This window comes from Eschrichtius robustus, chromosome 17 (assembly GCF_028021215.1).
Source record: "Eschrichtius robustus isolate mEscRob2 chromosome 17, mEscRob2.pri, whole genome shotgun sequence".
Classification (NCBI taxonomy): Eukaryota; Metazoa; Chordata; class Mammalia; order Artiodactyla; family Eschrichtiidae; genus Eschrichtius; species Eschrichtius robustus.
In genome coordinates, this window is record NC_090840.1 from 83424175 (window position 1) to 83449230 (window position 25056).

Here is a 25056-nt window from a genome sequence, read left to right on the forward strand (position 1 = left end):
TGTTTTTCTAGCAGGCGTTGTAATTCTGGGTAAGCAAATAGCCCCAGCAGTTGAGCTATAAGTGCTACTTTACGGGAGAAGGCCACTTTATAAATGCAGAAGACATAATAGACATAGAAAATCATTTCATAAAATCTTAATGACACTTGAATCAGGCAAGGATTATCAACTGATTTAAAAAACATTAGATGCATCATTGATGCCTCTGTAATACTGCTGAAGTACTGACATGTGGAATAGTCTCTAGTTGCAAGGGGAAAAGCACGGTGGGCTCAGACCATCACCACCCTATCCAGCAGTCAATCTTAACCTCACTGATGATGGGACAGCTAGACATCAGGCATCTTTAATGTGATGAAACGAGAATACCAACTTCATCTCTGAAGTATTCCAGCCAAAACCTTTCATCTGAATCCATCAAGTCTTTACATACAATCTGCAGTTTAAGTGAAATCAGTGGATGAAGAAACAAATAACACTGTGAGGCAGAAACTAGGGAGATCCAGAAGATAAGACACTCTACAGGACAACTGGCCTGGTCTCTTCAAGTTACAGTCAAAAAACAAAAACACAAAAAACAAAGGATGGTGCTAGATTAAAACAAACTTAAGTGGCACAATGCCCAGATGCAATGAGTGGTCCTAGATCATATACTGATTCGGACTAAATGGTTTTTTTGGGGGGTTTTTTTGTTTTGGTTTTGGTTTTTTTTTTTTTTTAACATCTTTATTGGAGTATAATTGCTTTACAATGGTGTGTTAGTTTCTGCTGTATAACAAAGTGAATCAGCTATACGTATACATATATCCCCATATCCCCTCCCTCTTGTGTCTCCCACCCTCCCTATCCCACCCCTCTAGGCGGACTAATTGTCATAATAGAATTTGGGGGGTCAAATGGGAGAAATTTTAGTATCATCTGCATATTCAAGGCAATACAAATTTACTGAAATATAAAATTGAAGAGCACTAATTGAACAAAGCAAGTTATAAAACAATATTTACAGTATTATTTCAATCTAGGGGACCCAGAATGAACATTCACTCTGGTTTCACGGTGGTAACCTCTGGGCAGTGGGAAAGTGAAATTTCACTTTCATTTTTGCTTGTGTAAACTGCATTACTGAATCAGTTTCTGCTGGTACTGCTTCTCTAATGATAACGTATGTCTGTCAGTCTGAAATGTCCCCGTGCTCCAGTGACCTCCCAGGGCGGGTCAGCACTGCGCTGCAGAACAGCAACAGTGCTAAACGCTCACACCTATGTGAGGGCCCATTGCAAATCGTGCCAATGACTTTGGACTTCGTTTGATGAATGTCAGGCTCTCAATCAGTGCTTGGGGGAAGGCTGAGCCACCAGGTGAGAGCAAGGGAGAGTCAAAGAAACAGAGAAGCCCATTTGGAAAAGACCAAAGGATTCGGCTGGAGGCAAGAAGGGCTCAGCTAAGGTAGTGGGTGCTTGTGGTCATGAAAAGACCACACAGGCCTAAGAGACATTGATCAAGAAGACTCTGTAGGACTTCCTGGCCACTGGGTACTGGGGGTAATGGAAGCATCACTTACAAGGCCAGGGTATTAAGCTTCAAAGACTAAGAACAAAAAGGAAAATCAGAAGACCTCTATCACACACAAAGTAGAAATGACAGGAGGTACACAAAGGAAATTATAGTGTCCAGTAGTGTCAAATCTGGTGAAAAGACAGAAGAGGAATGAGGGCAGTGAAAAGAAATTAGATTCCATTAACAGAAAAAAATTCACAGAGAATCCCAGAGAAAGCTATTTCATCAACATGCTGAGAATTTAAGCCAGATGCTAGAAGGTTAAGTTCAGGGAGAAGAAACTGAACAAAACTAATGAACAGGGAGAGCTTGCTTAAAGAAATCAAAAATCATCTATGGAGACGTCAGTTTAACCAAAAAAAAGAAAGGAAAAGAGACACGTCAGTATGCAGGAAACCCAAACCAGATGCAGAAGTGATCCCACGGAGGAGCAATCCTGAAGTCTGTCACCTACGACTCTGATGTCAAAACTATCCGGCCTAGAAATTCTTAGTGTCACCAGGGGTTAAATCAGACATCACTGGTACTCAGAAGACACAAAGCTTATCAAAAACATGGGTAAGTCACTTGAAAAGCAAAAGCTGTATCACACAACACACGAAGTCACGTCCTGAAGGCTCTAGCAAATATGCTCGTTTATTTTTAGCCCTGCAAGAAAACAAACCCAAACCCTGCAAGCAAGAAAGAGGGGAAACATTCATCACTAAAAGCATCATTTAGAAAGACAGTGTTATGTAAATATCATTAATATAGAATTAATATTGTTTAAATGCCATGATCAGAGGAAGTCTAAGATTAAGAATTTTAACGTAAATAAACAAATTCTAAGACTGCCACTTCACGGCCTACCTGGAAATCAGATTTTAAACCATGAATGCACTCTATGCCCTATCTTAAAAATCAGAGAGAACGACTCCAACAGCTTGGGGAGAATACAGATGAGTGAAAGGAGTCCCAGCCCAGGAGTCCTGACCGATCCTGGCTGATGGCCATCCTGCCCGGCAGTTCTGGTAGGTCTGGACAACATGCTCCCTTTCCTCCTACGTGCTCCATCTCAGGTAGGGAGTCACCCTCTACCCAAACCTCGCAGCCAGACTTGTGATTTCACCTCACGCTCTCAACACTGATTCTTATCACAAAGTAGCACTGATATCCCTGGAGGAGCCTCTGAAACACAGGCACCTTCCTGCATGCCCCCAATTCCTCTGACGTCAGACCTTCATCATCTCCCTTATTGACTATTTCAGGGTGCAGGTCCTTCACATCATCTGTCAGATTTATTCTTAAGCATTTCAAATGTTTTGAGGCTAAAAAGGATGCTACAGCAAGACTAGGTGGGGCTTATCCCAAGAACACAAGGTTGCTTTAACATTCTAAATCCTATCGGTATAAGTCACTATATTAACAAACTAAAAAAGAAAAACCATATGTTCAACTCAAAGCACATACAAAAAGCATTTGAGAAAGTCCCGATTTTTTTAAAACTCTCAACAAAATGGGAATAAGAAGGGTCAGAACGGTAAAATAATAGTCCTCTAAGTTATGGAACCGTTTTTAAAGCCAGGCAAGGCCTTTTCTACAGCATCTCATAACTATTTTTAAGTATCTAGTCTTGTACTCTGTTCACTGCTTCCTTTTCTCACAATTTCCTTCAGGGGCTGTTATTTATATTTATGTACATATATACCTTATGCCTATTCTGAGATGGACATCAGGTAACTCTCCACACACTGACTTCCTTGGCGAGCAAGGAACAAAACAAAACCTGGAACGTGCAAGTCCTGGTTCACAAAGCCAGCGATTTCAGGTTGAGGCCGCTCACAGGGATATTGCTGCTCCGTTATGGTCTCAAAGTGGTCCCCACTCCCCACTGCCGACGTTAGACAGGCTGGATGTTTCAAGAGGCATTCAGGACTCTTCACCATGCGGTCTCATCTAACCTTCTCCTAGCTCATCTTTTATTGCCATACTTTAGCAGAAGTGCTCCACACATGTAAAAGAAGCTAATTCCTCCTTGCTGTTGTCTAGGCTGGTCCCTCAGCTTCAAATGCCTTTTTCCCACTCAAGAAGAATGCTCCAGGGAGAGGACTGGGGTTGGCTGCATGAACACAGCCTGAAGGGGGCTAGTGAGCCACAGCTAGCCAGGAGGGAGTCCGGGAAAAAGTCTGGACCTGCCTAACAGGCAAGAGACCGTTATTTCAGGGTGCACGAGGAGAGGGGATTCAGAGCACTGCCTACACGAGCTCCAGAGACGGGCGCGAGCCGCGGCTATCAGCGCGGACACCAGAGACGGGCATGAAACGCTAAGGCTGCTGCTGCCGCCACCAAGAAGCCTGTGCGCAAGTGCAGGTCACGATCCACACCTCTCCTCCTGGAAGCCTGTGCGGCCCGCCACTGCCAGGGTCCCATGATCCAGGGACAACTTCCACGGGAGAACACACGGCGCGCCTCAGGCTGCTGCAACGTCACGCTGGCCTCTGCCACCACAGGCTCGCCCCGCATTCCGTACCCCTCCCTCCCTCCGGCCTGAGAGAGCCAGAGCCCCCTAATCAGCTGCTACTTTAACCCCTTCCTGTCTGGGCGGGAACAGAAAACCTCAGGTGACCTACATGCAGAGACAGGGCCAAATCCAAAGCTGAACCCCAGGAGATGTGCGAACAAAGAAGAGAAAGGGAAGTCTCTCCCAGCAGCCTCAGGAGCAGCGGACCAAATCTCCACAATCAACTCGATGCACCCAGCATCTCTGGAATACCTGAATAGACAATGAATCATCCCAAAATTGAGGTAGTGGACTTTAGGAGCAACTGTAGACTGAGGGTTTGCTTTCTGCATCTTATTTTTTTTCTGGTTTTATGTTTATCTTAGTTTAGTATTTAGAGCTTATTATCATTGGTAGATTTGTTTATTGATTTGGTTGCTCTCTTCCTTTTTTATATACATATATATTTTTTTTTCCATTTTCTTTTTTTGTGAGTGTGTATGTGTATGCTTCTTTGTGTGATTTTGTTTGTATAGCATTACTTTTACCACTTGTCCTAGGGTTCTGTCTGTCCGTTTTTTGTTTTGTTTTGTTTTTTGGTTTCTTAGTATAGTTTTTAGCACTTGTTATCATTGGGGGATTTGTTTTTTGATTTCGTTGCTCTCTTCTTTCTTTCTTTTCTTTTCTATTACTTTAACTTTTTATTTTTAATAATTTTTTTATTTTTTATTTTAATAACATTTATTTATTTATTCATTCATTCATTCATTCATTTATTTTCCTTCCTTTTCTTCTGAGCCATGTGGCTGACAGGGTCTTGGTGCTCTGGCCGTGTGTCAGGCCTGTGCCTCTGAGGTGGGAGAGCCGAGTTCAGTACACTGGACCACCAGAGACCTCCCAGCTCCACGAAATCTCAAATGGGAAAAGCTCTCCCAGAGATCTCCATCTCAACGATAAGACCCAGCTCCACTCAACGACCAGCAAGCTACAGTGCTGCACACCCTAGGCCAAACAACTAGCAAGACAAGAACACAATCCTACCCATTTCCACAAAGGTTGCCTAAAATCATAATAAGGTCACAGACACCCCAAAACACACCACCGGACATGGTCCTGCCCACCAGAAAGACAAGATCCAGCCTCATCCACCAAAACAGAGACACCAGTCCCCTCCACCAGAAACCCTACACAACCCACTGAACCAACCTTACCCACTGGGGGCAGACACCAAAAAAACAATGAGAACTACGAACCTGCAGCCTGCAAAAAGGAGACCCCAAACACAGTAAGTTAAGCAACATGAGAAGACAGATAAACACACAGCAGATGAAAGAGCAAGGTAAAAACCCACCAGACCAAACAAATGAAGAGGAAATAGGCAGCCTACCTGAAAAGGAATTCAGAGTAATGATAGTAAAGATGATCCAAAATCTTGGAAATAGAATGGAGAAAATACAAGATACGTTTAACAAAGACCTAGAAAAACCAAAGAGCAAACAAACAGTGATGAACAACACAATAAATGAAATTAAAACTTCTCTAGAAGGAGTCAATAGCAGAATAACTGAGGCAGAAGAACGGATAAGTGACCTGGAAGATAAAATAGTGGAAATGACTACCGCAGAGTGGAATAAAGAGAAAAAAATGTAAAGAATAGAGGACAGTCTCCGAGACCTCTGGGACAACATTAAACGCACCAACATTCAAACTACAGGGGTCCCAGAAAAAGAAGAGAAAAAGAAAGGGACTGAGAAAATATATGAAGAGATTACAGTTGAAAACTTCCCTAATATAAGAAAGGAAATAGTGAGTCAAGTCCAGGAAGCACAGAGAGTCCCATACAGGATAAATCCAAGGAGAAACACGCCAAGACGCATATTAATCAAACTATCAAAAATTAAATACAAAGAAAAAATATTAAAAGCAGCAACGGAAAAGCAACAAATAACATACAAGAGAATACCTATAAGGTTAACAGTTGCTCTTTCAGCAGAAACTCTGCAAGCAAGAAGGGAGTGGCAGGACATATTTAAAGTGCTGAAAGGGAAAAACCTACAACCAAGATTACTCTACCCAGCAAGGATCTCATTCAGGTTCGACAGAGAAATTAAAGCATTTACAGACAAGCAAAAGCTAAGAGAATTCAGCACCACCAAACCAGCTTTACAACAAATGCTAAAGGAACTTCTCTAGGCAGGAAACACAAGAGAAGGAAAAAGACCTGCAATAACAAAACCAAAAAAATTAAGAAAATGGTAATGGGAACATACATATCGATAACTACCTTAAATGTAAATGGATTAAATGTTCCAACCAAAAGACACAGACTGGCTGAATGGATACAAAATCAAGACCCATATATATGCTGTCTACAAGGGACCCACTTCAGACCTAGGGACACATACAGACTGAAAGTGAAGGGATGGAACAAGATAATCCATGCAAATGGAGATCAGAAGAAAGCTGGAGTAGCAATTCTCATATCAGACAAAACAGACGTTAAAATAAAGACTATTACAAGAGACAAAGAAGGACACTACATAATGATCAAGGGATCAATCCAAGAAGAAGAGATAACAATTGTAGATATTTACACACCCAGCATAGGAGCACCTCAATACATAAGGCAAATGCTAACAGCCACAAAAAGGGGAAATCAACAGTAACACAATCATAGTAGGAGACTTGAACACCCCACTTTCACCAATGGACAGATCATCAAAAATGAAAATAAAAAAGGAAACACAAGCTTTAAATGACACATTAAACAAGATGGACTTAACTGCAATTTATAGGACATTCCATCCAAAAACAACAGAATACACTTTCTTCTCAAGTGCTCATGGAACATTCTCCAGGATAGCTCATAACTTGGGTCACAAATCAAGCCTTGGTAAATTCAAGAAAACTGAAATCATATCAAGTATCTTTTCCGACAACAAGGCTATGAGACTAGATATCAATTACAGGAAAAAATCTGTAAAAAATACAAACACATGGAGGTTAAACAATACACTACCAAATAACCAAGACATCAGTGAAGAAATCAAAGAGGAAATCAAAAAATACCTAGAAACAAATGGCAATGAAAACAGGACGACCCAAAACCTAAGGGATGCAGCAACAGCAGTTCTAAGAGGGAAGTTTATAGCAATACAATCCTACCTCAAGAAACAAGAAACACCTCAAATAAACAACCTAACCTTACGCCTAAAGCAATTAGAAAAAGAAGAACCAAAAAACCCCAAAGTTAGCAGAAGGAAAGAAATCATAAAGATCAGATAGGAAATCAATGAAAAAGAAATGAAGGAACCAATAGCAAAGATCAATAAAACTAAAAGCTGGTTCTTTGAGAAGATAAACAAAATTGATAAACCATTAGCCAGACTCATCAAGACAAAAAGGAAGAAGACTCAAATCAATAGAATAAGAAATGAGAAAGGAGGAGTAACAACTGACCCAGCAGAAACACAAAGGTTCATGAGAGATTACTACAAGCAACTACATGCTAATAAAATGGACAACCCGGAAGAAATGGTCAAATTCTTAGAAAAGCACAACCTTCTGAGACTGAACCAGGAAGAAATAGAAAATATAAACAGACCAATCACAAGCACTGAAATTGAGACTGTGATTAAAAATCTTCCAACAAAAAAGCCCAGGACCAGAGGGCTTCACAGGCGAATTCTAACATTGAGAAAAGCTAACACCTATCCTTCTCAAACCCTTCCAAAATATAACAGAGGGAGGAACACTCCCAAACTCATTCTACGAGTCCACCATCACCCTGACACCAAAACCAAACAAAGATGTCACAAAAAAAGAAAACTACAAGCCAATACCTCTGATGAACATAGATGCAAAATCCTCAACAAAATACTAGCAAACAGAATCCAACAACACATTAAAAGGATCATACACCATGATCAAGTGGTGTTTAACCCAGGAATGCAAGGATTCTTCAGTATACGCAAATCAATCAATGTGATAAACCACATTAACAAATTGAAGGAGAAAAACCATATGAACATCTCAGTAGTTGTAGAAAAAGCTTTCGACAATATTCAACACCCATTTATGATAAAAACCCTCCAGAAAGTAGGCATAGAGGGAACTTTCCTCAACATAATAAAGGCCATATATGACAAACCCACAGCCAACATCATCCTCAATGGTGAAAAACTGAAACCATTTCCACTAAGATCAGGAACAAGACAAGGTTGCCCACTCTCACCACTATCATTCAACATAGTTTTGGAAGTTTTAGCCACAGCAATCAGAGAAGAAAAAGAAATAAAAGGAATCCAAATCGGAAAAGAAGAAGTAAAGCTGTCACTGTTTGCAGATGACATGATACTATACATAGAGAATTCTAAAGATGCTCCCAGAAAACTACTAGAGCTAATCAATGAACCTGGTACAGTAGCAGGATACAAAATTAACACACAGAAATCTCCTGCATTCCTATACACTAATGAATGATGAAAAAATCTGAAAGTGAAATTAAGAAAACACTCTCATTTACCATTGCAACAAAAAGAATAAAATATCTAGGAATAAACCTACCTAAGGAGACAAAAGACCTGTATGCAGAAAATTATAAGACACTGATGAAAGAAATTAAAGATGATACAAATAGATGGAGAGATATACCATGTTCTTGGATTGGAAGAATCAACATTGTGAAAATGACTATACTACCCAAAGCAATCTACAGGTTCACTGCAATCCCTATCAAACTACCAGTAGCATTTTTCACAGAACTAGAACAAAAAATTTCACAATCTGTATGGAAACACAAATACCCCAAATAGCCAAAGCAATCTTGAGAAAGAAAAACGGAGCTGGAGGAATCACGCTCCCTGACTTCAGACTATACTACAAAGCTACAGTAATCAAGACACTATGGTACTGGCACAAAAACAGAAATATAGATCAATGGAACAGGATAGAAAGCCCAGAGATAAACCCATGCACATGTGGTCCTCTTATATTTGATAAAGGAGGCAAGAACATACAATGGAGAAAAGACAGGCTCTTCAATAAGTGGTGCTGGGAAAACTGGACAGCTACATGTAAAAGAATGAAATTAGAACACTCCCTAACATCATACACAAAAATAAACTCAAAATGGATTAAAGACCTAAATAGAAGGCCCAACACTATAAAACTCTTAGAGGAAAACATAGGCAGAACACTCTATGACATAAATCACAGAAAGATCCTTTTTGACCCACCTCCTAGAGAAATGGAAATAAAAACAAACAAATGGGACCTAATGAAACTTAAAAGCTTTTGCACAGCAAAGGAAACCATAAACATGATGAAAAGACAACCCTCAGAATGGGAAAAAATATTTGCAAAAGAAGCAACTGACAAAGGATTAATCTCCAAAATATACAAGCAGCTCATGCAGCTCAGTATCAAAAAAATAAACAGCCCAATCCAAAAATGGGCAGAAGACCTAAACAGACATTTCTGCAAAGAAGATGTACAGATTGCCAACAAACACATGAAAGCATGCTCAACATCACTAATCATCAGAGAAATGCAAATCAAGACTGCAATGAGGTATCACCTCACACCAGTCAGAATGGTCATCATCAAAAAATCTACAAACAATAAATGTTGGAGAGGGTGTGGAGAAAAGGGAACCCTCTTGGACTGTTGGTGGGAATGTAAATGGATACAGCCACTATGGAGAACAGTATGGAGGGTCCTTAGAAAACTAAAAACAGAACTACCATATGACGACGCAATCCTACTACTGGGCATACACCCTGAGAAAACCATAATTCAAAAAGAGTCATGTACCACAATGTTCACTGCAGCTCTGTTTACAATAGCCAGGAATATGGAAGCAACCTAAGTGTCCATCGACAGATGAATGGATAAAGAAGATGTGGCACATATATACAATGGAATATTACTCAGCCATAAAAAGAAACGAAATTGAGTTATTTGTAGTGAGGTGGATGGACCTAGAGACTGTCATACAGAGTGAAGTAAGTCAGAAAGAGGAAAACAAATACTGTATGCTAACACATATATATGGAATCTAAAAAAAAAAAAAAAAAAAAAAGGCTCTGAAGAACCTAGGGGCAGGACAGGAATAAAGATGCAGACATAGAGAATGGACTTGAGGACACGGGGAGGGGGAAGGGGAAGCTGGGACGAAGTGAGAGAGTGGCATGGACTTATATATACGACCAAATGTAAAACAGATAGCTAGTGGGAAGCAGCAGCTCAGTGCTTTGTGACCATCTAGAGGGGTGGGGTAGGGAGGGGGGGAGGGAGACGCAAGAGGGAGGGGATATAGGGATATATGCATATGTATAGCTGATTCACTTTGTTATACAGCAGAAACTAACACACCATTGTAAAGCAATTATACTCCAATATAGATGTTAAAAAGTAAAGAAGAAGAAGGCTCCTCCTTCCGCCTGCCTCCTCCACAGCTTTCTGTGGTTCTCCCAGTCTAACGGTCATCGATTGGGCACCCAGCATGCGCTAGATATCTTGCAGAGCGTGGATAAGGAAACATGAACGTTTTCTGCCTTCATGGAGCTTGGGGTCACACGGGGTGACAGACAAGCCTACTGCCGACAACGCCATCCAAGCGACGTAGAGATGACAGAGGGATGTGCCAACCAGAGGGCAGAGGGAGCTGGGGGGTCTCCACACTTGGGTTCTGTTACCTGCTTCACCCTCAGAACTCCCCTGAGGACTAAGGATGATCTCTCTTTCACAGATGAAGTGAAGTAACCCACCCACTGAGACAATGCTGAGGTTTATCCATGGCTGTTTGATGACAAGTAATTGTTTCCCCCATTTTGCTTGTTTCAATAGTGTAGATGTTTCCGGGTTGGGAGAGGGGGCAGGATTCTTTTGTTTAATGTGGCCACTATTTAAACAGTTTTGGGTTTTTTAGGGAGTAATGAGATCACCTAAATCTGTATGGCAGGACGTTTTGTGAAATGACTCTTGGGCCCCATATGTCTGTGGTGTGAAATTTCCATTTCCTTACCCAAAGCAAACATACTGGCTTTCTGTCAGTCATTCTGAAAAGCTGATCTAACTCAATTTTCCTGTTCGGCGAGAATGCAATGAAAGTACCCACTTTCCTCTACTGTCTGCCTGGGGATCCGCGAGTCCTGGTGGCCACCAGGCGCTCTCATGACGGGCCAGGTGCTCAAAGGTTTGAGGGCCTCTGTGAACCCCACGCGGGGCCACCATGCAGCTCATCCCGTGGAAAGGCCCTGGGCTGCAGCAGGGCTGGCGGGTTTATGGGTTCCTAGCCAGGTGTTTCTTGACTTTCCCCAAAATAAGCATTTGAATGCCTAGATTTAATCTTAACTGTATGTTTACGTTAAGATTTTACCACAAATGTTTATGCAAATGCCTTCCCAGGCGTCCAGGTGCTATAAATCAGTCACTGAGGTACCTCAAACTGAGCTACTTAGAGAGTTTCCCATGTGCTAACCTATGCGTTACATCACAGGTCACGAGGCACAGCAGAAAGGCCCAGAACTGCCTACAGTCCAGTGCTACAGACAGTAAAACATGCTAAACAAATCGGAAACATTTCCTACCTTAAGGCAGTGGTCCTCAAAGCATGGTGCCCACAGCCAGCTGCAGCAGCTGGAAAGCTGTTAGAGATGCACTCTCAGCCCCGACCCAGACCTGCCAAATTAGAAATCGAGGATGGGGCCCAGCACTCTGTTTTAACAAGCCCCCAGGTGATTCGGATGCATGCTACCGTGTACGAGCCAAAGTGTTAAGGTCCTGCTATGATCAAACGTAGCATGTGATTAATAGGAAAGGAATGAGAGCGCATAGCAACGCTTTAGAAGCCATTTCCTTTTCTTTCTTGTTCTGTATTCAACACTTACCGGGAGCCTGTGATGTGCCTGCCCTGGTACCAAGTGCTGAAAAGGCAAAGATTAGTAAGGTATCATCCTTAGCTTGGACCAACTCACACTCTACTGGGAAAAAACTGGCTTATATAATAGTTACAGCAGCTGTGATCATGTTCTAAGTCATGTCCTACCTCAATACAGGAAACGGAAACCATCTGACACAGACTGTGTGTGTGCGCATGCACCTCAGACTGCCATGGTGCCTCTGCAGAAAGGCCTCTGCCGATGGGGCAAGCAGGTCCCATCCTCTTCCTTCCTTGACCTTCCCGCACAGCACTTCTCACCAGTTGACAAGTGTGTGCTTACTGTTCGTCTCCTCTGCCAGAACGTGAGCTCCAGGACGTCGTCCTGCTCTCTGTTACAGCCCCAGCTCCCAGAACTGGGCACTGAACAGTTACTCACCAAGGGTTTGTTGAATGGGTGGAGTGGATGAAATGTTACAGGGGTTCAGGTAAACAGTGACCATCATGGTGGACAGAAGCCTTCACCGTGTCATGGAACCTCAAGCAGCATTCTTCTGGCCCCTCTCCCTGACATCTGTTTAGAATTCCACATGCAGTGGACTCTACACTTCTCTTACTGCTACATTTCTTATTAAGTTTTGAAATTGTTTAGCAGATTAAAGGATTCTTTTGATGCCTTTATGCTTAAACTTTGTAGAGTTTAAACCGTCTCTGTAACTATTACTGGGACAGATTAGAAATAATTTGGAACTGAATTGGATTTGCCATTTTGTAAGCTTTTCTTATCTACCAGGGCTAATAGCAGATGCTTTCCTCCTTACAATAGCCCAGGAGGAAGGCTTATGATCTGCATTTCACAGATTGAAAACTGAGGGTCAGATAGGCGAAAAGCTTATATTCACTGCTCTATAAATATGGCTTGAATCAATAGAGGATTTAGAGGATAAAAGCTTATAGAGGCTGTTTTGTATTCCATAACAAGTTTGGAAACTTACAAAGTATATATAGAGGGGAAGCATGACATTGTGGAAACAATACAAGCTTTGGATTTAGCCATAACTGGGTTTGAATTTTAGCTTCTACTTTGAAACTGCTTGACCTTGGGCATGTTGCTTAATCTTTCTGAGCTGTTCAGTAATTCCCACCCAAATACTGGGAAGTTGCAGTCATGAGAGACGGAACCTGTAAATGCTGTTTAAAAAGTTCGATCTCTCTGCTGCCACGTTCCAAGCCTCTCCGGCCAGCACGGTCTCCGGCCTGGGCCGCCCACCTGCTTGCCATCCTTGAGCATGTGAATGATCAGTGAACAAACGGTCTAATACATTTTCTCCTCCAAGCTAATGAGAACCTTCACTCTGCTGCCCCGAGGCACCAAAAGGCTCATGCAACCATTTTCCCCTAGTAACACAGCTTGATTAAGAAAATATGCTATTCCATGACATAGGTTTTTTTGTTTTTAACTCGAATACATTTACTCTTAAGTTTTCTTAGCAGATTCTTCCAGTCAGTCCATTTATAAATACAATTATTAAAACGTAAAAAGCATGTAAGAACTTCATGAACATCCTATGGTTCTTTACTGTAAAGGTTAAAGTAAAATAAAATATTTAACAGGACATAAGACATCATCTGAATGTTGCTGGGTTTCTGAAGAATCTCAAAACTAGACTTTACTCTGAGTGAGAAGAAACTGACTCCACTGCCCTGCTTTGCCTCACTGATGGAGAGAATCTCTTTAGAGAGAGGAGAATTCCTGTGGAAAGGGAATATTTGACCTAGCTATCTGGAATATCTGGGTCCAGAAAGATTTCCCAAAGGCTGAGCACTGTGCCAGGAGGCACGGACCAGGCCACGGCCATGAGGAGCTCACAGCTATGGAGAACTCGGGGATATGGGCACGGGGCCACCACTGACAGCTTGGCAGACAAGGTAACATCAGAGCGTGGCCCTGGAGGAGGACTGGAGAACATGCCAGGGATCAAAGGAACTGAGAGAGAACCTCCAATCGAAGTGAACAGCCAGCGCCAGTGAAGAGCACAGTGAGAGGGTCCACCTGGGGAGCCAGGGTGCGTGGCCCGGTGTGGCTGCCCTTAGGGAAAGCACAACCTGTTTTTCACCTTTAAGTTCAAAGGGGGCCGTAGCGGTTTTGTGGGTGCACTTCATCAGGTTGAGGAAGTTCCCTTCTAAGTTTGCTGAGTTTTTATTAGAAATAGATATTGTACTTTGGCGGATGCTTTTTCTTCATCTACTGAGATGCTTATATCATTTTCTTTTTTTAGTTTGTTGATATGAAGAATTACATTTGCTGGTTTTCTAATGTTAAACCAACCTTGCATTCCTCAGATAAATGCCACTCAGTCAATATTATGGTGAAAAAATTCCCTTAAAATTTTCCTATCTATGTTCAGGAGTCTTTGTTTTTGTTTTCATAATCTTTGTCTGGTTTTGGTATCAGGGTAATGCTGACCTCATAGAACGAATTAGCCGTATTTCTTCTTTCTCAAGTTTCCTGCAAGTAGAGCTCACATAAAATTTGTAATATTCCTCCCTTTATGTTTGGTAAGCTGCATCGGTGAGCCACCTGGGCCTGGATTTTCTCTGTGGGATGGTTTTAACAAAAAATTCCATTTCCTTAATGGATATAAGGCTATTCAGATTATCTACTTCCTTCTATGAGTAAGCTTTAATACTTTTGAGTCTTTCAATGAATTTGTCGCCATTAAAAAAGATGAAATAATGCCATTTGCAGCAACATGGATGGACCTAGAGATGATCATATTAAGCTCCGTAAGTCAGAAAGAGAAAGACAAATATCATGATATCATTTATATGTGGAATCTAAAATATGACACAAATAAACATACCTACAAAACAAAAACAGACTCACAGATATAGAGAACAGACCTGCGGTTGCCAAGGGGATGAGGATGGGGAGAAAAGGACTGGGAGTATGGGATTAGCAGATGCAAACCATTATATATAGGACGGATGAACAAAGTTCTACTGTATAGCACAGGGAATTATAGTCAATATTCTGTGATAAACCATAATTGAAAAGAATATGAAAAAAGAATATATATGTAAAACTGAGTCACTTTGCTGTACAGCAGAAATTAACACAACATTGTAAATCAACTATACTTCAATAAAAATTTTTTTAAAAAGGAATTTGTCCATTTCACCTCAGTTCTCAAATTTATTGGCATAAAGTTGTTCACAATATATCCGTTATGCATTTAATATGCGTAGAACCTGTAGTGAGGCCACCTTTTTCATTCCTAATATTTTTAATTTATGTCTTTTCTCTATGATCCATCTGACTAGAAGTTGGTAGACTTCACTGATTTTTCTCAAAGAATAAGCTTTTGGTTTGTCAATATTGGGTTTTTTTGTTTCCAGTTTCACTGATTTCTGCTCTGGTCTTTATTATTTCCTTTTCTACTCTAGGTTTAATTTCCACATTTTTTTCTACTTTCTTCAAGTTGAAGCTGAGGTTTATTGATTGAAGGCTATTCTTCTATTCTGACATAGGCATTAAGTACTATAAACTTCCTCAGAACTACTGCTTTAGTGGCATCCCACAAATGATATACTGTGCTTTCATTTTCACTCATGTCAAAATACTTTCTAATTTTTTATTTCTTCTTTGACCCATGAGTTAATTATAAGTGTCATTTTGTTTCCAAATGTCTGAGGGTTTTTCAAAGATTTTTGTTATTGGTTTCTAGTTTAATTTTATTACTGTCAGAATATACTTTATAAAATGAGAATCCTTTTAAATTTATTGAGATTTGTTTTGTGGCCCTCTGTATCAGTCAGGGCTCTCCAGAGAAACAGAACCACAAACCAATAGGGCACGTGTGTTGGCAATATTTGTGTGTACACATGTACAAAGAGATTTATTTTAAGGAACTGGCCAGTGTGATTGTGGTGGCTGGCAAGTTTGAGATTTGTAGGGCAGGCTGATGGGCTGGAAACTCAGTCAGGAGCTATGTCACAGCCTTGAGGCAGAATTCCTTCTCCATTTTTGGAGAAAGGGATTTTGGAAATTTCTCCCCCCAGAATTCTCAATTTTTGCTCAAAGGCCTTCAGCTGGTTGGATGAGGCCTACCCATATTATGAAGAATAACCTCTTTCACTTAAAATCAACTGGTGGTAAATGTTAATCACATCTCCAAAATCACTTTACAGCAACATCTAAACTCGTGTTTGACCAAACAACTGGGCACCACAGCCTAGCCCCATTGACACACGAAATCTAACCATCACGGCCCAACATGGTCTACTTTGGTTAATTGTTCTATGTGCACCTGAAAAGAACACGTACTCTGTACCCAGCTGTTGTTGAGCAGAGTGTTCTATAAATGTTGATCACGTCAAATTGATTGACAGAGAAGATCTCAACGATACTATCTCTACTCACTTCTGTCTACTTTCTCCAACAATCACTGAAGGATCCTGAACTCTCTCAATTTATTTACGTCTTCTTGCCGTTCTATCAGTTTTTGCTTCATGTATCTTGAAGCTCTTATTAGGTATATAAATATTTATGGCTTACATTTTCTTGAGGAATTGAGCCCTTTACCATTGTGAAAAGACCTTTTTATCCTTGGTAATATTCTTTGCTCTGAAGTTTACTTTTCTCTGTTCTCCATAAGGCCACTCCAGATTTTTCATTAGTGTAAGCATGGTATACCTTCCTCCATCCATTTAGTTTCAACCTATTTTTGTCTTTATATTTAAAATTCATTACTTGGAGGTAGCTAGAGTTGGGTCTTGCTTTTTTTTTATCCAATCTGACATTCTCTACCCGCAATTAGAGTATTTAGACTACTTACTTTTGATCTGATTACTGATACGGTTAAGTTTATCACCCATCATCTTGCTATGTCTTCTATCTGTCCCATTTTCCTTTGTTTCCTTTGTCCTCCCTTTATTCCTTCTTTTGGACTAACTGAATATTATTTATGCTTCAACTTCTACCTCCTTCGTTGGCTTATTTGCTATAACTTTTTTTTTTAATGGTTGTAGGGAACTTCCTTAATATGATAAAGGGCAAGTATAAAAAATCTACAGCTAACATCACACTTAATGATGGAAGACTGAATGGTTTATCTCCACAATCATGAACAAGGCTAGTACAATAAAGCAGGGAAAGGAATAAGTTAGCCTGCTTGGAAAGGAAGAAGTAAATCTTTCTATTCACAGACGATCTGAACATCTACTTAGAAAAGTCTTGCTGGATTTGAGACCGACTACTTAATTTTTAAGATTCCTCTGAGTTTTCTCATATGTGCATGTATTAGTGGACACAGTCATCATCTATTATTTTGACACAACAGGCACGCAGGAGAGGGACGACAACCCCGGCACGGCCACACGACAGGACGCAGGCAGCCATGAGGCGCATCTGGGACAGGCAGGCAGGGTCCAGGCTGGGTGGGCAACACCGCCTGGACGAGACGAGGCCTGGCCTCCGCCTGCTCTGTAACCAGGGGACGCCTTCACCACACCCTTCAGCTCATCCGTTCAGGCAACCCCCAGTTCCGTTCCTCCTCCCCAACTTGTGTATTGTTTTTAATAAAACACCTGCCCAAGTATTATTTCAATAGATCTTCACTAACAACCTGTGAGAAAGGACTTTCTCCGCAACCTGCAGGTGATCAAACTGGGGCTCGGGTGTTTTAAGAGAGCGCTTGGGGCCTCTGGATGGACTGTGTAGGTGGTCAGAGCAGCAGGGAGACGGCAGGACATGCAGGCGCAGAAGCACCTACAGCCTCAGCTCAAACCCTCACCATCCGGAAAGCGGCCGGCATGACACTGGTTCCCACGGGAGGTGCCCGTGGACGGAGCTGTTACCCTGACGGCCGAGGCCGTTAGGCCTGTTCCCTGATGTTTTTAAAGACAAGGTGTTGCTGAAAAGGGTGGGCACATGCCAGCAAGCTCCTCAGAACCACATGTGCACAGAGCCCAAGGGCAGGCCCGGCTGCCCTGCCTCCTGGTGAACTTTGGTTTTGTTGGGATTTCCAAGTGCTTCTCGGCAGGCTACCAGCAGGTGTGATGCATTTACAGAGCACTGCTGTCGATGGAGGGAAACTGGGGTGCATTTAGCAGCCGGACATGGCGGAGGCCCTGACTGGATTTAGCTCTGGCTGTGGGACAGGCCCTCCAGCCTCTCTGAGTGCTTTACGCTCCAGGCCCGAGTAGGACAGGGCCCCATGCAGCCCCCATCTTTCTGGGTAGTCTGGCCCTGGAGGCTGTAAATTGGATGCCTCCATCAGGCAAAGCTGCAGGGAGCCTTGAGCGGGACCATGGCCCAGCGAACAGGCAAGAGGCCTCCCGTCCGTCCATGTGTCCCCATTTCTGCAGCCCCAGCCCAGGACAGGCGGTCCCCGAGCTTAGCCCCTCCCGGGCAGGCTCTCAGTGCAGCCCTGCCACGTTCCAGGCACGCGGCCACATTTTGTGCACACGGTATCAACTCAGAAGGCAGGGCCGAGCCTTGCTGTCACTGGGGAGCTGGCTCAGCAGCGCCAAGAAACTGGTCAACGAGAGACTCCAGGTCGGCCACCCAGTGCCCAGCCTAACCGGGGCTGCTCCCCCGTAACAGCCAGCGGGGCTCATTCACCAAGTCTCATTTCTCTCTCAAAATACAGGAATCAAGTCCCAGTCCGTTACCAGTTCTTGATTTGATCAGCTTTGTTTCTCCTCCCTGCCCAGCCCTTCTATTATTTAAGCCTCCCAACAACCCCATGAAGGGAGCATGATTACTCCATTTTACCGATGGAGAAACTGAGGGTCAGAGAGGCCATACTGCAGAGTCTAGCTTACAGGAATATTATGTCTAATGTGCACCCACTTCACACAATCTGTTTTCAATCCTAGAAGATTCTTCAGGGTGTGCAGAAAAGCCGGGCATAAACGCGGACAGACATGCTGCGAACCAAACGGGGGAAGGAATCTTTCTGGGAAATCCGAAGAAACACATGTTATCATTTCCCACTTCTTGAGGGGCTCCCCAGAAGCCACCTTCACTGAATTACCTGTTTCCATGGCTACACCATTCCTCAGCGAGGTTTCCAGGTTTGGCACGTCCCCAATGAAAGCCGTCCCTGCTCTGGGGAGAAGGCTGATGCAACAGGGAGGCTCCCACGTGACAGCACCAGGAGCACAGGAGCCGCTCACAGACGCCACGCCCGCGCCGAACCGCACAAGTTCAACTGAACCACGAGGACGCATCTGGACGACCAGGGAGAGTTGCGACATTTCACAGGTTTGGACTCACTGCACCCCTCGCCAACAGACCCCAGACAAACCGGGTGACTCCCTCTCGGCACAAAGGCTCCTGCGAGGTCAGCACATCCACCCGACAGCGTTCCTGACAGCTCTAGAAGGAGACTGGTGTGTGTGGATGCGGATAAAAGAGAATCGTGGGCTTCCCTGGTGGCACAGTGGTAAAGAATCCACCTGTCAATGCACGGGACACGGGTTCAAGCCCTGGTCTGGGAAGATCCCACATGCCGCGGAGCAACTAAGCCCGTGCGCCACAGCTACTGAGCCTGCACTCTAGAGCCCGCGAGCCACAACTACTGAGCCCACATGCTACAACTACTGAAGCCCGCGTGCCTAGAGCCCGTGCTCCACAATAAGAGAAGACACCCCAGTGAGAAGCCCGCGCACCACAACAAAGAGTAGCCCCCGCTCACCGCAACTAGAGAAAGCGCACGCACAGCAATGAAGACCCAATGCAGCCAAAAGTAAATAAATTAAATAAATAAATAAAAAGAAAATCGTGCCACAGCTGCCATCAACAGCAGACGGAGAGGGGGAGGCCACAAGGCCAACTGCAGAGGCAAAGGTAACGATGCTGAGGGGCCTGACCCGGGAGGAGGAACACCTGAGACGGCAGGGAAGTGACATCCGGGGCCTGGGAGGAAGTCCCTTTCCCAGCTTCTCCTCCATGGCTCCCTGCCAACAATCCACCCCAACAGCATCTATGCTTGCGGAACCTCTATGCCTTCGCTCCCTCCGGTGGGACTCTTCTTCCACATCCCAGGGCCCTTGGCCAACACTACAGCCCTGACGCACAGCCTCCAAGCTTCTGTATCTGAGTGACGGAGACTCCCAGCTACGCCACCTTCCTCTTCCCCGCAGGGCCCTCAGTGGAGAAGACTCTCCCCCGAAACCCAGCTCCTTAGCACTTCAACCCACCGACGCGACCTCTATCAGCCCAGGTTGGCGCGTTCCCTCCGCCACGGCCTCACGGCAGACGGCGTCCAGGTCCTTCCACCGTCATCTCGTTTTCGTCAAGCGCAGCCCCGATGGCTCACAATTTGTTGTCCCGCTGCCTCACAGCCAGTTTGGCCAAGCTCTTCTGACGGGTCTAATCAGTCAGTGACCCTGTTAGACGCCAAGAATGTAAGCAGTGCCCCAAAAGGCTGGGCCCGAACACACGCCTACTGACGTCATTTCTGGCGACTTTGCTGCCTGCTCCCCAGTCACAGCTGCTGAGACCTCTCGACCCCTCGCTCTACACACGCTCCCTGGGCAGGCGCGTCCCAGCCAAGCTCTCCAGGTGCCGGCGAGTCGCTGATGACCGAGAGCCCGGCCCCGACTCCCCTCGCGCTCGGAGGAGGCAGCTCGTCTCCACCCCGGCTCCGGCCCAAGGCACCTGGGCACCAACACTCGCTCGTTACTTGTGTGTTTATTCCAGCTGCCTTGGTGCTCATAAACCAACAAGTGGAAGGAGTCGCCTAAGGATTAAGGAAAGTTTACGGGATAAACATCTGAACTGAGAATAATGATGCGATAGATAAATTTTTTAAATGAACAAGAAAAAAGCAGGCGACGTTCTACTTTCATCAGTACAGTCCTAGATTCAACCCAAAAATTCCCGAAACTTCAGGAAATTAAGAGTCCACCACCACACGAGGCACTCAAGCTTTCAGTGTAACTGCTTCCCGAACCTCACACAGAAGGAGAAATACTGAGAAACCAGCTTTCCACAAACACAGATCTGTTATCAAATACACGCTTCCTTGCCTTTCTGAAAAATACTCAGAACTCTGCCTCCGAAAGGCTCGGCAGAAGCCCAGAGCGACAAGCCCCTTGGCGGGCTGCCCCGTGGGGGCCGACTCACCTTCACGTGACCCAGGTCCCCAGGCCGGCTGCCCTCAGCTGGGTTCACGGGCTTGCTCTCCACCCGGGGCCTCACGACCTGGCGGAAGGGGCTGCACAGCGGAAAGCCACTCACACTGATGCTGTCTGAAAGACGAGAATAAAATTGTAAGTGAGAAGTTAACCGGATTTTTTTTTTTTAATGTAGGAGATTTTATGCAAAAACCACTAGTATCTGGAGTAATGCTCCCGTTTGTGCTCACTACTCTAGCTCGTGTTAACTACAACCGCCCGGTGAATCTCCCGCGAACGCAGAGTCACACCTGCCACAGAGCAAAGTTGAGGACGTACCACCTCTGAAAGACACCAGGTGCCTACCATCTGTCAGGAGGCACAGCCGCAGCACCACGCCACCTGCACCAGCCCCCAGCTTCCTGTGCTCAGGCAGCGCCAAGCCGCCTTTACCTTCCAGCCTTTGCACGAGCTGCTCCCTCAGCCTCCGTTCATGCGGTGGCTTCACCGTGCCACTTGAACTTCGTCTAAAAGCCCATTCCTCTTCCAATTTCAGGAGGCCACTACTGTGTCACAGGACATATGTAAACCTCTGTAGAGCACTCACTGCCACCTGTTCTTCTTCTTACTTGGTGATCTTACCTGTCAGTCTAATCCAGGACTCCTCCTTAAGTCCTTTATCTCACACCCCACATCCAATCCAAAAGGAACTCTTGTTAGCTCTCAGAGTATTTCCAGAAATGGCTTTCAAGGCCACCAGCCTGGTCTGGTCGCCATCAGCCCCTCCAGGACTAAGAACAAGGCCTCCTGGCTGCCCCCCCATGCCGCTCTGGCTCGTTTCCATCCACAGAAATGTAAATCAGGTCACGCCCCTCCCAGGACGCCTCCTGTTACTCAAGGGCCCTTTGCACAGCACAATGGCTGCATGAGGTTGAAGAAAAATGCATTTTCAGACCGTAAAAACTGCTGACAACAGTGTAAGTAAGTATCTTCTGCACCCCAAAAGAAACTGACTCAGTTATCAACTAGAACCACTTCTAAATTAGATGGAAGTGCCCACCAATTATGAAGAAACATTTGTTAGGAACAGCACCATGAAAAGTTAATTTTATTTATTTGTTTGTTTGTTTATTTCTTTATTTCTTTATTTTTGGCTGCGTTGGGTCTTCGTTGCTGCACGTGGGCTTTCTCTAGTTGCGTCGAGCGGGGGCTAGTCTTCATTGCGGTGCGCAGGCTTCTCATTGCGGTGGCTTCTCTTGTTGCACAGCACGGGTTCTAGGCGTACGGGCTTCAGTAGTTGTGGCACGCGGGCTCTAGAGCGCAGGCTCAGTAGCTGTGGTGCACAGGCTTAGTTGCTCCGCGGCATGTGGGCTCTTCCCGGACCAGGGCTCGAACCCGTATCTCCTGCATTGGCAGGCAGATTCTTATCTACTGCACCACCAGGGAAGTCTCAAAAGTTAATTTTTAAATGACTTGCATTAAGCAGAGAAAATGCAAACCCAAAATACAATTCCAGATGGTGGCTAGAGGACAGTTTATGCATCCCTCAGAATCCCAACAGAAAGTCAACCGAGCAGCAGAGAGCAACACCAAAACTCAGTTACAAGTAAACCAGGTGCCAACGCATCATCCAACAGGCAAGCAGGTGAGTACAAACCCCCAACAGCCCACGAGCAGCTCACACTGAATAGTTACCGAATGCACTTCAGGAGCTCCTACTTCTCATAACAGCAGGTAGACAATTCAGACCAACCCAGCTGCTGAGAACAACTCGAGAACGCAGACAAGGTACTGGAGGGCTAACAGGGCAGGGAAGAACTCCAGGACCACGATCTGGCAGAAGAAGGAAATACAGGGACACAGGCCTGGCATTAAACTTCCCCAGAGGTGCCTGCAGCTCCCTGAAGAACTGACCAAGAGCCTGAGAACCTGAGCAGAGCCTTTCACACTCAGGTGGGAAAACAGTGACATTCTGTGTCCCCTAAAAAGAGTGGATGGTAAGCCCTAGAGGCTTTGGGTGGGACCCGAAAGGATGACACACTAAGTGAAGGATAGACTGGAAATAAAGCGGCCGCCCAGGGACCAGCGCCCAACTGTGAATCAGGTCAGTGCCTTCAGCCGGATTCAGGCAATTCTCCTGCCAAAACACCTTCTCTGTCGCCCCTACTCTGTCCTGTGTCTTCTCACCTTTGTGCACCTCTGACAACCACCTTTGTGGATACTAATATCCCCAATTCTTCACCATGCAGCCGCCCTGCCTGGAAATACTCCTTCCTCCGAGTCCGGGCACCTCGTCTACACTGAGACCCGCGCTCACTACAGCTGGCCCCGTATCCAGGAAGACAGGCTGCGAGGCAGGGCCGTGGTGGGGACTCAGACGGGTCAGGGCACATAAAGTGTTTGTCACAAGACCTGGTACCTGGCAAAGATTCGGCAAGAACAGCTATTGTTATTATAGCAACCTATATGCATGTCCCAGATTCCTTACATGACTATAAACTCATTGAGGGCAGAATTCTTATCAATATCCCTCTCATACACCCCCCACAGTAGCTGGCGCAGGCTCTAGCAAATCATAAACCCACAGTAAACGTTAAGTAAATGAATAAATCACAGGGTCAAATTTGGTAGTTTACACACCATGGTCAACGAAAATTCCATCATCCCAAAGTCACATTCAATAATCAACTCAATTCATGGTTAACTAAAATTTCATCATGTGTCTCTGTGCAAAGACCCATTTGCAAAAGTCAGTCCAAAGCTGTGAGATCTGAATGGGTTTTTCTCTCCCTTTTCTCATTCTCCCAGCATCATGGGCATAATCTGTAAAACCTCTCCACTACACCACAGTACCTGCTGTGAGGGAACTAGTATGATGAACACAGACATTTGCAAAACACAAACTCCACACTCTTCAGCTAGAAACTAGGTCACGTGGAGCCTGTAAGTGAGCCCCAAGGTCACCCCTGCTGAGTTAAGGCAGGTGCCCAACAGATTTTAAATGCCATCTCTCGTTCCCCCACGCACAGCCTGGAGTACAGCGTACTTCACTCTTCCCAAGAGAAAGTTTCCATCATTAGCATATTACGCAAATGCTGCTAGCTCCCAAAGGCCTGAGGTCCTTTTCTGCCTTGGAAACACTGATCCTGTTTTACACTTGTAACAGTGCTCCAGGCCTCCTTTCTGCAGGGGTCCAGAGGCTCGGGGCTGTAGTGGGAAATGTCCTGAGCAGCGGTTGGTCTGTCCTCCTTCCTTGCGGAACAGCTCCTTCCTTCTCCACCCCAGGGTGTTCTGGTGGGATCAGGGGTGGCTCTAATCCAGCCATGGTGAGAGATGGAAATGTCCCATCAACAGTGGTTGATCCACAGGACGAACATGAGACCCCAGAAGGGTCTCGCGGAGTCTTTCTGAGATTTGGTCTACGAAGGGCGGGGCGAGTGGGGTGGATCTTCCTTTGAATCATATGTTCTAAAGATACAGGTTTGGGCCTTCCTGCAGCCATCCTTCCCACCACACTGCAAGAGTGAGTGAGCCACACAACCCTGTGACTTCAGTTTTCTTGACTCTAAAATGGGGGCCAGCTCAAGGGAATCAGTGAAAAGTACAAATCTGCAATGTCTTGGAACTGGGGGGGGATCTAGGATGTGGGCACTTAGCCAAAAAGGCTAAAAATTACATCTGAAATTTGCCTCCTTTTCTGACAACGACTTCAAAGCCTCAAAGAAACCTCAGAAACCTGCAATCTTCAAGCTCAGGGAAAAAAAAAATATACTAAAACAGCTACTCTCCGGCTTCTTTATAGATTAAAGAATTCTGCCCCCTAATCCAATTGAGAATGGAAAAGACAAGCTATGTATAAATTATAAATGGGGACAGAAGATCAGCAGCTCTGTCCCCATGGGAGACAGAGGGATGGGAGGGAGAAGCCGGCCTTGGGAAGGCCGGAAGAGGAGCATGCAGCCACATAAGGACAGGGCTGGAGAGGAGGAGGCCGCCGCACAGGGTGGCGAGA

The 25056-nt window shown here is 44.7% G+C and overlaps 1 protein-coding gene across 2 annotated transcripts in view; it reads right to left on the bottom strand.

Moving 5' to 3' along the window:
- The window catches only part of TRAPPC9 (trafficking protein particle complex subunit 9), a 522236-nt gene that overhangs the window by 315169 nt on the left and 182011 nt on the right, over nt 1–25056 (bottom strand). For both annotated transcript variants that reach the window (XM_068525830.1, XM_068525829.1), the window contains one exon: nt 21055–21179. In XM_068525830.1, the coding sequence (XP_068381931.1) occupies nt 21055–21179 (125 nt within the window). The remainder of the gene's footprint in view (nt 1–21054; nt 21180–25056) is intronic.